Here is a 12,945-nt window from a genome sequence, read left to right on the forward strand (position 1 = left end):
GGTTAAGTGACTTGCTGAAAATTAGCCAATTGGTAGAAGAGTAAAGTCAGAATTCTCATTTGTTATTGCATTTCTGTACTCAAGTTCAACCAAAAAATAAGTACACACTGAATGCCTACAACGGGCAGAGACAGATGGTTGCTAGTCCGTCAAAAGCACAGCCACAGGAAAGCTATTCTCTGAAATGCCTATGAGGTAGAGGCAGGGAAATGCGATATGGGAAGGACCGCAAATAATGCTTGTGACCTTCCAAACCCACTTAATAAGCTTTTCTCTATGTGCCCACAGGTTTCACTTCCCCATGGGCCTGCCATATATTCCAGCTTCTTCCACAATATATGCCACAAGTTATACCAACAACACACACTGAACCAGTCAACGTGTCTCTGACAGGATCCTGGAAATGGAAATCCCAAGCATTGTAAGAGAGCCTGTCCCATGTCTGCCCTCTAGTGTACTAAGATCAGTGACTGAAGAGGACGATCTATGGAGCATTTTGTTTGAACTTTGCAGTTACTATGCTTTTTGGAAAATATACAGGGTTCTCAGATAAAATACAGGATACCTAGGAATATTTGAATTTAAAATTCAACTTTCAGTATTAGTATGAATTTAACCAGGTGTTCTGTATTTTTATTTGCTAAAGCTGGCAAACTGTTTTGGTGCTGAAGTTTAAGGACTTAAAATGTATGTAAGAAAAGAAGTTTTAAGAAAATTAGGAGCATAATTTTCAGTTTGTAAGATATCCATCTGAAAGGGATCACCTAAAAATTTGGAAAGACTTTTCACAAACATATAAAAAGCTAAGTTATAGCAAGAAAGTATACTTGATAGAAAAAAAAGGATCCCAGACATGTCTTGGGCCATTACATTATGGCACTAGTTTAGCTTATCTGATTAATTTAGGACACAGTTTCCCCAGCCTCACTGCCCACCCAGGACCTCCCAGTTGTTGTGGTATTGGGTAATATTAACACCAGCTGGAAGTTATAATAGGTTCCAGTCTCTCTCAGCAAAGAACAACAAAAAAAAATGAACTGGGATTAATATAAAGATAATTTCTTGCTTCATGTACTTTGGTTACATTACCCAAGGTTGGGGGCAAGAAGGCATCCCAGCCTCGCCATCTGCAGGCCTGCTACAGATCACATCTCCGCTTGGTTCTTCACAAGGATTCTTTGGATTTTTAATAGCCACTTCTGAGTCCTGCAATAAAGCCAAAATGTGAGACGATCTCAAAACAAAACAGTAGCCCATTCACCAATGGTCAGATAATTACTTTTGTTACTGAAATTTAGGTACCTAAGATGCATGAGAGAAGAGAAGTATTAAGGAGACTAGGAGCATAACTTTGGGTTTCAAAGCCTTGTTTCCTGCATTATTTTACAGATTATGTTTCACTATTTGCAAGGTACTGTGAGAAGGGAGGAGGAGGGCATGGGAGGCAGGGGAAGTCACGCATGCATTCATGGATATATCGACTGAGGACTAACTATATCCTAGGCCTTGTGCTAGTACTGGAGAATAGCAATGGGAAAACAACAAAATCTCTGCTTAAATGGACTTTGAATTTGTAGAGAGGGGAGTGCCTATAGAAACACTATCACAGCAACTGTGTGACACACACAATATTAACTCCATCTTATAAGTGAAGGCAGCAGCGTTGGAAGATAGTAGTGATGTACCCAAGGCACATGGCTACCAAGGGCAGCCCAGGGGCTGGGTCACAATGATGGGCCAACTGCAAATTGGCATGCGCCACCTACCTCTATAAGGATTAAGTCATGAGCTGCTGCAGCTGCTGACCTTCAACACCCCCTGAAAGGAGTTCAGGGTGAAGAGCAGAAGTGAAGCACTCTGTGCTCTGGGAAAATCTGGCAGGACACATTTCAGAGAGTTAAATTTTTTTCAGGAAAAGATTTTATGAACAAAATTCTTGCATTTCCTTTTACCTAGAAAAATACTAAAATTCTTCATGGTGATGTTTGCTCCTTATGACTAGCAATAACCTTCTGCAAAAAAAAAAAAATATGTGCTTTATCCCATGTACTCCCCTTGCCTTCACCAAAATCATATATATCTGACGTCCCCCACTACCTCTCTGGAGCAGTTTCTCAGAGCTATCTGAACTGCTGTCTCCTGAGCTATAGTCTTCATTTTGCTCCAGATAAAACTCAACTCATAACTCTCCTGTTGTGCTTTGTTTTGTTTTGCTTTCAATCAACAGATATAAAGCCTAGGCTCCATCCAGGTCGATGTTAGGCATGGTGTCATGCCCCAGGGGAGGGGGCAAAAGGAAAGAAGATCTAACAGGGACCCCTGTCCTCAGAGCCCAGCCTCAAGAGGGAGAGAGGCAGGTACATCACATCTGAGCAGCCATCTAAGGGAAGGCAGCGAAGGAAAGGTGTTGGGGAAGACACCAGCCAGCCTCAAGATTCCCAAACAGCGCTACTATTTCAAGGCAGATGGCAGCTCAGTTCCCTTTGGGAGTGCAACCGTCAGCCACACAGCCCTGTCTGCCCATCTGAAAGTGAAAATTGCTTAGTCGTGTCCAACTCTTGATGACCTCATGGATTTTAGAGTCCGTGCAATTCTCCAGGCCAGAATACTGGAGTGGGGAGCCTTTCCCTTCTCCAGGGGATCTTTCCATCTGCCCATCTGAGGAAGGGCAATAGGAAGATAGGGGCTGCTCTGGAAGCCCATGCCAGGAGCTGTGAATTCCATGTAACAGATGGAACCCACTGGAAAATGGTGTGGGCTATTATTTTTAACCAAAGGCATCAAGGAGAACAATCGAAGTGGTTAATATGAACAGTTCCAAAGTTTCAAGGTATAGTTTGTGGAACATACTACTTCCTGTTGATTTTCTTACAAAGCAGGCCTTTCAAGAAATCAAGTTTCATGAAGTAATTACACTACCATACTTTAAAAAATTATTAAGTTTCACAAATAGCCTTTTCAGAGACACACAAAACAAATAGTGTTTGGACAGTTAATCTAAATAAGACAGGCAAGACTGATACAAAGGGAGGAATAACTGATTTTATCTCTTTAAAGAAAATTGCTTAACACACCTAACTGACAAACTCAGTGCTGGAGTTGTATTTACTGGTTTATATCAGTGATGTGGCAATATTTAAGTTGGCAGTTTTAATTTGATCCCAAGAGAATCTTACTATGTTGTAGTCCACAGAATAAGAAAAAAAAAAAAACACTTAATAATTATAGTACATGTTGACTTAAGTTTCTTCCTTCCACTTTTTTTACAGTATTTGCCAAACATCTGCTTTTCTTCTGACATTCTGTCCAATGGATGAATAGCTGATTATTCAGTATTCTGTCTACAAACATCCAACATATTGATTGAACACTAGGCTAAAAAGCACAAAGTTTACTGATGGACCCTGAATTAAAATGTCAAATTTTTGCCCATGAATCCTGTGTCTCAAGATAGAAAAGAGTTTGGAACGTGGGACTCCTTGGGGAAGCTTACAGTTCTTGGAAAATCTTAACAATAAGAACAGAAAGCATTTATTAAGCCCTAAATTAGCCAGATAAACCACAATAGTGTATAAAATGCTTTTCAATATTGAGGATAGTGGATGACGCTGGCCTACTTTTTAAGAAAGTGGAAAATAAGCAAACAATGTGATCCCCAATGTAGTGGGGTTTTGTGTGTAATAAATATGTAAATACTATTATTCCACAGTTCTGAGCTTTTAATTGGAAATGATTAAAAACACAAACTCCAAGAACCAGAAACTTCCTTCCAATTTAGGGAAGATACTGATTTTCTTGAACAGAAGTTAATATTTTGTGGGAAATCAACTCAATGGACAGGATGTGTGAAAAATTATAGTTATACAGCCTGGGGATGGGGTAAGGGGAATCCTGTAATGCTAAAAGAAAAAGGTGGAATATAAAAATGCATGATGTTAAATAGCCACCCAATAAACTACATAGGTCTATGGACAAAGACTGGAAAGGAACAATAAAACCACAGATGGTTTAGAGCAGTGAAACCCTGGATCATTTTTTGTTTTCTTTTTACTGTTCTTCCAGTTTTTAAATGAAATAAGTATGTAGAAGCAGCTCATCTCCAAGAGCCCCTGGGAGGAGCTTGAAGGAAGAGGAAATTTCCAGTGGAAGCAAAATCACCGGTAGTAGTAGTGAGCTCTGCACAGCCCCAGGAGCAGCAGGAAAGCCAGCAGCAGCACGCAGACAGCCACCGGGCTGACATTCCGCTGATGCCTACGGCCAGCACAGTGCAGATCCCACCCATCGAAGTCTGCGTACTCACATCACTTCCCGGGGTAGCCAACGGATCAGCTGTGACAACACACAAACAGAAGTCAGCAGTGAGCCATGGCCAAAACACTTGTATTTTTGTATTCACTAGCCAGTCAGCTCTCAACCTCTACACTTCAGCCTCATACTTTGGGAAGAATATGGAAAAATCCATGAGGGGTCAGTCTCTGCTGTTGTTCACTCACTCAGCTGCAACCCCTTGGACTGTACCCTACCAGGCTCCTCTGTCCATGAGATTTTCCAGGCAAGAAATATCGGAATGGGTTGCCATTTCCTTCTTCAGGGGATCTGCCTGACCCAAGGATCAAACCGTGTCTCCTGCACTGGCAGGCAGTTTCTTTACCACTGAGATACCAGGGAAGCCAAATGGGTCAGTTGAAAGCACTCTGATGTACAAGTTACTGCAGCATAGACTTCCCCCATTGGTCTGTTGGCCCTGGGACTGATTCGAGGTTATTTGCATACCACCTCTATAAGGCACTGCAGAACACTGATTAAAGATCAATTTCTGTTAAAAGAACAACTGCCTCTCTCTAAGACCAACACAAAGCAACCCTGCCCTGGGAGCAAAGGGAGTTTTCAAACAAATGTTTGGCCAGATTGCAATCAATATAAGTCAAAGGAAGGAAGAATTTGAAAGCAGAGTCTTTTACTTGAAACCAGGTTATAAAGGAATGTAAGTAGCCTCTGAACAGGAAGCAGAGGAAACCATTTTTCTTACTTTTTTTCTTAAAAGTCATAGATCCAAAAGGTCTCAGTGGTAACAAGAAGCACTTACTTTCTTCGAGAGAGAAAAACTAAGTGGAGGGAAAAGAGGCATTCACCAACATCCTGCTGTTCATTAGTGAAATTGTTACTGGAATTATTGTTGTTCATATGGGGCTTCCCAGGTGGCTCAGACAGTAGGCAAAGTATCTATCTGCCTGCAATAGAGACCTGGGTTCAATCCCTGGGTTGGGAAGATACCTTGAAGAAGGGAATGGCTACCTACTCCAGTATTCTTGCCTGGGGAAATCCCATGGACAGGGAAGCCTGGTGGGCTACAGTCCATGGGGTCTCAAGAAGTCCAAGGCAGAAGAGGGGACAGAGTGATTAACACTATCAGCAACCAACACAGGCTGTGAACTTTTATGTGAAAGTAAGTGAAACAATGCTGCCATCTACTGGGAATGCATGCTTCCAGAACCTTGAGTAGAATTAATTATTCTTTGGAAGAGCATAAACTTTAAAAATAGTCTATTAAACATTTTGTGATGCTCACTTGTTAGGAATTTCTTCCCCTTGGCCCTGGATCCACCAACTATATACCCATGCCCCCACTTTATTCCAGAAGGAGATGAAGGAATGAATACACAGAGAACTGACATCAGTCCCCATGATGGGAAGAGGCAGCAAGGGACAAGCTTTAGATGAATCATGCATCTACTGCATGGGTGAAGCCCGAGAAGAGATCCCAAGTCTAGTCCTAGTTGTAGCTGGAGTTAGCCATAGGAGCTTTCGCAAGTCCCTTTCAGAGACAGAAGGGAAAGAAACTAGCATTTGTTATACACCTTATGTTTCTGATTCTGGGATAGTTAGATAGCATCACTGACTCAAGGGACATGAATTTGAGCAAACTCCAGGAGACAGTGTAGGACAGCAGAGCCTAGCGGGCTACAGTCCACGGGGTTGCAAAGAGTCAGACATGACTTAACAACTGAACACTGGGCACTTTGTTTTGTTCTCAATGGTAGGTTTCCATTTTACAGATGAGGAAAGTGAGATGCAGGGGAGTTACATAATTTGTACCAGGTCACACGGCTAGTGAATGGCAGTTTTGATTCAAACGGTTCTCTGATTTCAAAGTCTGTATTCTTTCTACTACATTAGACCACATCCAAAAAGAGTTTTAAGTTCCATGCACCTCTGGAAAACTGTTCTTCTAGAATTGACTCTGCAAGAACATGTACGATCTGAGTATAGGACCCTTGGAGGACCATCCAGTTATTCCTGGCTTTCATGATGCTGTTTTAATTCTAACTGTCCTTGGTTATGCACATCCACTGTTAACACCTAGCAGCCATTTTTAAACTGGTGGATATTAACAGGCCACACCTCTGATCCTCTCAGAGATTGTAAAGTCTCAAGTAATAAGCACATGATAAGAGGTCTGGAGAGCCAAGCAGCCTGCAATATCAAAGCCTTTAAGGCCCAGAGCAATCAGCCAGCATTTCACAAGGGCAGGCCACACATCACTAATTTTTAGGTTTTGATTAATTCTTCTCCTACATTAAACAGAAAATTTCCTAGCCGAATAAGCTTGGTTCCATGGTCAAACAATTTCAAGTTCTGGACTAAACAAAGGTCAACAAGACTTTTTCACATGTTGTAGTGACCATGAATCAAGAATTGAAGGCTAGCGTCTGCAGCATTTCTTAAACTGGGCCACACAATCGTTTTCTCATGACACATTTCACAGCACCATAGTTCGGGCAACTTGGGCTGAAGAAGACCTGCCCTAAAGGCTGTGGGTTGGTTCAGAGCCAAACCAGAATAAATAAGGACCTCTTCTGCGCTCAAGAGGTTTGGAGTCCTCTGAGAAACCCCTGAGCAGGGGCCCTCTGAGGAGGCCTGTGGGTGTGGAGACTTCCAGTTCTCATATCCTCTGCATCCCTAGGGCAGCTGGGAGTTCCTACATCTGGGAGGGGAGCTTCCATTGCCTCCAAGCAAGGAAGGAAGTTCCTTTACTAACCTGCTCACAACATTGTGAACAGTCTGGGCTTCCCAGGTGGCGCTAGTGGTAGAGAACCCACCTGCCAATGCAGGAGGTGCAGATGACCTGGGTTCAGTCCCTGGGTTGGGAAGATCCCGTGGAGGAAGGCATGGCAACCACTCTAGTATCCTCGCCTGAAGAATCCCATGGACAGAGGAGCTTGGTGGGCTATGGTCCACAGGGTCGCACAGAGTTGAACATGACTGAAGTAACCTAGCACTCACGTATACATGTGCAGAATGATGCCTGTGAGATGTTTCTAATAACCATTGGACTGGGAAGCACTCCCTAAAGATGTTTCCTTTTATGGAATTAAAAATACAAGGTGAGGTCATTGGGGCATGGAAGGACGGAAGGATTGGACATCTGACAAATCCATGTTTTTATTAGATATAGAATTCAAACACAAAGTTATGATCCAGATTAATGGGAACTCTGGTGATATTTTAAATATTGCTTTTGATTAAAGGTGCTTAAATTTAAGTGTTAGACCCAGTTTAATTGTCATTTTGTAGCAACTCGTATTTAAAATATTATTAGAGGACTATGCTATTTTCATCAGGTTTTAATGACAGGAACGAAAGCAGTGTGCTAAAGAGTGTTCACAAGTCATTTAATGAATTGGTACTATCAGTTCCAAGTGAAATTAATGTGCTAACTACAATACATAACTCTGCAGTACCCTTTTTCTTCTTATAATGCCTTTAATAATCCAAAATTAAAGTGTCAGAGAGAAACATAAACCATTGCTAGGATACTTGTTTTCATAATTTCATTACTGGGAATAATAAAAAGCCATGAACAGATGAAAACAATTTGATCCTTATTATCAAAATCAAGATGATTATCATCAAGTACTAAATTTATCTTAGGTTAGAAAACCACAGCATGAAATATGAATATAAAAACAGATTTCTATTAGGACTGAGTCATTTTTGCTAATATTCGCGAACATTTTCCACTATTTTTGTCAGGATGATGTGATTTCTAATGCAAGGCCATATTCTTCATCACAGAATATAATTTATTCTAGTAGTTTAGACTAATTATTATTAATAATCAAAGCTTTTAAGCTTATAGCATCTACTCATGAGGATCAAAGTATTCTCTCACTCCATCATTACTGCTGCTACTGCCAAGTCGCTTCAGTCGTGTCCGACTCTGCATCATTAGGCACAGAGGAAATTATCACTGAGACTGGAGGCCAGCCGGAAGAGACCTATTTATTTTTCAGCATCTATCCATCCCCTCAGATTGCCTTCAGATTATAGAAGTTATTAAAAGTAAGGTTTGATACAGAACTAGATCTTCTGGGTGTGGTTTTACTAAAGGCTGAGGGGCACGGTTTCTGAGCGAGGGCGGCGGGAGCAGGCTGACAGGTAACCCGCCGAGACCATCACGGTGACAGAGCGGGAGCAAAGCTAGCCATGGCTGCGTTTACCAGCCGTTAACAACAAAGACGTGAAGACCAGCTGCTAGGACGTAAAGGGAGAAAAATGGGAGCCCAGTGTGACCGTATGTCACACTTCTTAAAATTTAGAAATGTAGCATTGATGCTCCCCATCTATTTGGCATAAAATAGAAGTTTTAAGAAATTCTCTGTTTACTTCCCAGACTGTACCAGTAGTAACAGCAAGTTATTTAAGTCAGAGGGGAAATCACCCAATTTCTTAAATTTTATATTTGCCACTGACACCTGGGGTGTGTGTGAAATATTCAGAAAGAGTGTAATACACACATTATATATATATATATATATATATATATATATATATATATGTAAATAACAGATTTACATGTGTGTGTGTGCTCAGTCATGTCAGACTCTTTGCGACCCCATGGACTGTAAGCCCACTAGGCTCTTCTGTCCATCTCCAGGAAAGAATACTGGAACGGTTTGCTACTTCCTCCTCCAGAGGCTCTTCCCTGACCCAGGCACGGAATCCGAGTTTCCTGCATCTCCTGCACAGCAGGCGGATTCTTTATCACTGCACCATGTGGGAAGCCCAGATTTACAAATATAAATTACATATATTTTTCACTAGGCAAAAGTTTAATTATAGAAAAATCTCAATATAAATTTTCTGAATTCACTAAAAGTTATGGACAGCAATATCATATCTCTGCAGAAAAACAGTTTGACTTAATTGCAGGAAAACAGGTTGGCAATGCCAGACTATATACAGATACCACCACTGAGGCAGTACCCTTCAAAATTCAGGGAACATTCAGGGAAACGATTTTTCAAAAAATTGTGTCCATTCTTCCCAAGGTGAGACGGCGGAGTAGAGTCTAGAAGAATCACAGGCATTTCTTTTACTTTCTGAAGTGACTGGAGGCTTTCAGATATCAGCATCAGGAACTAGCTTCTGTGAACAGTTTGTCACATGGTACAATAATTTCACTTTCTTAACCGGACTTTATGGAGTTTGCTATGGAATTAGCCATTTTGCTTGAGGTTCAGCACTATTTGACATAAAGTATATTGGAGGCAAGTAAGAGAATGGTCAGTCCTAAGAACATATGAACCCTGAGTACAGATCTCATTATAAAAGCCATCTGTCATATAGAAACATACCATGTAAAACAACAGTTAGCTTAAGAGGGTCTCACTGAACCACCGTCTCTCTTCATGGCTTATAAACCACCCACCACTATACAGTCCATTACCCCCAGTTCCCTGGGAGTCTCAAAATTTTATCCCATAGGATACTTGCTTCTAAAAGCAATTTAACTTTCAGGGGAGCCCTCAAAGACAGGACTAGCAACTTTGACAGAGAGGAAATGTTACCATAACAGAGGGGATGCCCAAGTGGAAAAGTCCCTTTTATTGAATGGTTCACTGCTCTTTCAAAAAAAAAAACATTAGGGTGTGTAGCTGACTACATAAATATTAGGAGTCTTTCAATACCTCTAAGAAGAGAAAATTATTTGAGAAAATAATATACTAAAACACCAGAGCCCCAAACAAGTGCAGAATTTTCCTTTTTCAGGATGTTTTCTGCTTGCAGAACTGAGATGGATAAATGGCTGGCAGTGACTCAGCTGATTCTGGCTTCTGGTGTCTTTGAAGCCAACTCTGGCTTCAAAGCCACCCTCCGACCACCCCTCCCCATTCTGGAGTGCTGATGGTGAGAAGATACTGCTCTTGCAAGGGGAGGGTTCAGGAAGCAGAAATGGAGTACAATCAACAATTTTAAAAGTTCTCATTCAGCTCAAGAAATACTGACTTTTAAAAGTAATACTTTAAAATCCTTGAAAGTGATTCAAAATGCCAGGAGTCCAGACATCCTTCCCAACCTGTCTAGCCTGCCAAGTTCTCCCAGCAGCCCCCAAAATCAACATTACAAAGCAGGACATTAGCTGAATAGTTAAAGAGAACCACCTGTGTTCTCACCTATATTGCATTGTGAATAATAAAAAAGGATTTATTCCAGATGCTATTAAATTAAGAAAACTTGAACCATTTCATTCTCGACCGCATCATCAATCTAATCAGGAGAGGAAACTCACCAGCCTGATTGAACCAAATGATTTCTCGAAGCTCTAATGAAAACACACTTAAGTAGAGATTTTTTTTGGAATCAAGTCCCTCCCCTTGGATCCAAATCACCCACCAACCTACCAGGGCAAACCTGTCCAGGCTCAGACAAGTCGCCAGCACACATGAAAGTGTAGTTTCCCTCCATATTTGTTCAGGTGGCATTTTCCCCACAGCTGTGCACACCCAGTCGGCACTCATCAATATCTGCCAGGAAAAAGGAGTAGGAAAGAGAAAAGTGAGGTGCAGAGGAGATCAGAGGTTCATATAGTAATTGAAAAACCCAATATTCTGGAAAAGAAGCACCTTCAATTTGTGTCATGATACATGTTCTCAAAGCTCTGTACATTTTTAGATTCAAAAATTCTATTATCCATGTTGGAAAGAGAGATGAACTGGGTCCCTGGGGTGCATACCCATGCAGGTAAACTCCTGATATCAGACTGGAAGCTTCTCTACTGCTTGGAAGGAAAGGAAACCTCCCAGCACAAATAGCTCCATGGGAAAGTTGGAGATGGTAAACTATCTCTAGGTAAACATTTAGCAGTTCAGATCCTATTAAATAAAACATTTTTGCCTTCTTAACACAGATATAAATGAAATCATCTCTTTCTTTCCCAACTACCCATCTTTTTTATTCTCAGTTATCACCACCGTAACCTTTAGGTCCTTCCTCTGTTCAATTTTCCATTGCTGTAAGAGGAGTAGCCTTCCTACATTCCCCATATCCCGTCTCTCCTCTACTCCTCTGCTAAGCATCAGTGCCACATTGATCTTCCCCAACCACATCTCCCATCACTGCACCGCTGACTCAAATGCCAGATAAAACGTACTCATGCGCCAGGTTCATCCAAAATAATACTTCCTCCACCAAGTCCCTCCCAATACCTCAAACAGGTATTTCTACCTATTCTAAACTCCCACTTCATTTTTAGTTCTCTTATGATGCACATCTTTCTTCACTACTTATCACAGCTGCATTGATCTTAGATTATATTCTAAAGGTGGGGGGCAGTGCAGAGAACAAGAACAAGCTCACTGTTTCTATGTGGCCTGAGGACTCCACACCAGTCAGGCAGGCTGGGCCATAACGCTCTGCTACATGAAAGGAGGCATGTGAGTAATAGAGTGGGAATCCAGAGTATACTGACTTTAAACATCCAAGAAAGTATACCTTCCTTTTTCTTCAAAGTAAATGAAATATAAAGCCTGTTTGTCTAAATTATCTATGAGCCTGTTTAATTAGAGCAGTGACATTTTCCTGACTGACAGCCAAATATGTGCTTAAAAGAGCATTTACAGATGTTTGTGGACTCCACAAAACTAATCTGATAAAGGTCTGATTTAAATCAACCAGATCCAGAAAATTGGTAGTTATGACTGATATTTCATCTTTAACCTCAACATGTGGGAGAAAGCAGTGCCATTTCAGTTTGTTATCAGGGCATCTGCCTCTCACCGTGAAAAGATTTTCATGTTTTCAGAAGGAAAAGAAAACACTGGAAGAGACATTTTAAAGCCCCATGAAACTTGAGATAACTATTTTACTGGGCCAGGATGGCTTCAAGTCAGGTCTTCGCTTGTATAGTGATGCTGTGCTGTTGACACTTGGAATGGTACATGACAGGCACTAAATGAACTCCCAACCTAACCAGCCACACCCAGACCTTGGCAGAGGATGGTGATTGTGAAAGAGGTCTTAATCATTCATTGCTTATATTTAAATGTCAGTGGCTTGAACTGATCAAGAGCCAGCCAGCGAGCCCTTTCATAGAATCTTCACGCACAACAGTGACCTCCAACAAACCCATGTCAGCTCTGACGTTCACCACAGTTCAGTTGCCAAATTCAGTCTGGTTTCCCCCATGATGGCTCAAAGTATGGAGTACTGATCAGGTACTGATGTCACTCATCCCCCAGAGAAAGAATTAGAAAGGTAGAGGGGAAAACAGCCTCTGCAGAGTGTAGGCGCTAAGTAGTGCAGTCATGGCCAAAAGGCACAGACTTGACTATTTACCAAGAATTGAAATATGTCAGTTTGAACAGATCACACAACTCCCCTTTTCAACTTAACATGTATCACCAGTTATATCCTGTGTTTTCTAAAACAGCCACACCCAGCATTCAGTGATTCTCCAAGGCTTGCCCCTACCCACTTCCCTCCACACACAGCTTTCTTACCCAGACAGTGGATTCCATCTCCCTGGTAGCCTTCTGATACCTGGTAGCCTTCAGACATAGCCACCTTCTGTACTGACACACTTGGAGGAGGTGGGAGGGCAAACTAAGAGACCCATCTCACATTCATCTACATCTGTGGGCAAAACAATGAGCTAGTGAAATA

General features: G+C 41.5%; 1 protein-coding gene across 1 annotated transcript in view; it reads right to left on the reverse strand.

The window, feature by feature from the left end:
• EGF (epidermal growth factor) overlaps positions 1 to 12,945 on the reverse strand; it is a 125,800-nt gene that overhangs the window by 4,719 nt on the left and 108,136 nt on the right. Inside the window, 7 exon segments of the mRNA XM_052642306.1 lie at positions 1,090 to 1,206; positions 1,767 to 1,806; positions 4,159 to 4,288; positions 9,245 to 9,352; positions 10,686 to 10,808; positions 12,783 to 12,822; positions 12,824 to 12,915. Of these exon segments, the coding sequence (XP_052498266.1) occupies positions 1,090 to 1,206; positions 1,767 to 1,806; positions 4,159 to 4,288; positions 9,245 to 9,352; positions 10,686 to 10,808; positions 12,783 to 12,822; positions 12,824 to 12,915 (650 nt within the window).

This window comes from Budorcas taxicolor, chromosome 6 (assembly GCF_023091745.1).
Source record: "Budorcas taxicolor isolate Tak-1 chromosome 6, Takin1.1, whole genome shotgun sequence".
Taxonomy (NCBI): domain Eukaryota; kingdom Metazoa; phylum Chordata; class Mammalia; order Artiodactyla; family Bovidae; genus Budorcas; species Budorcas taxicolor.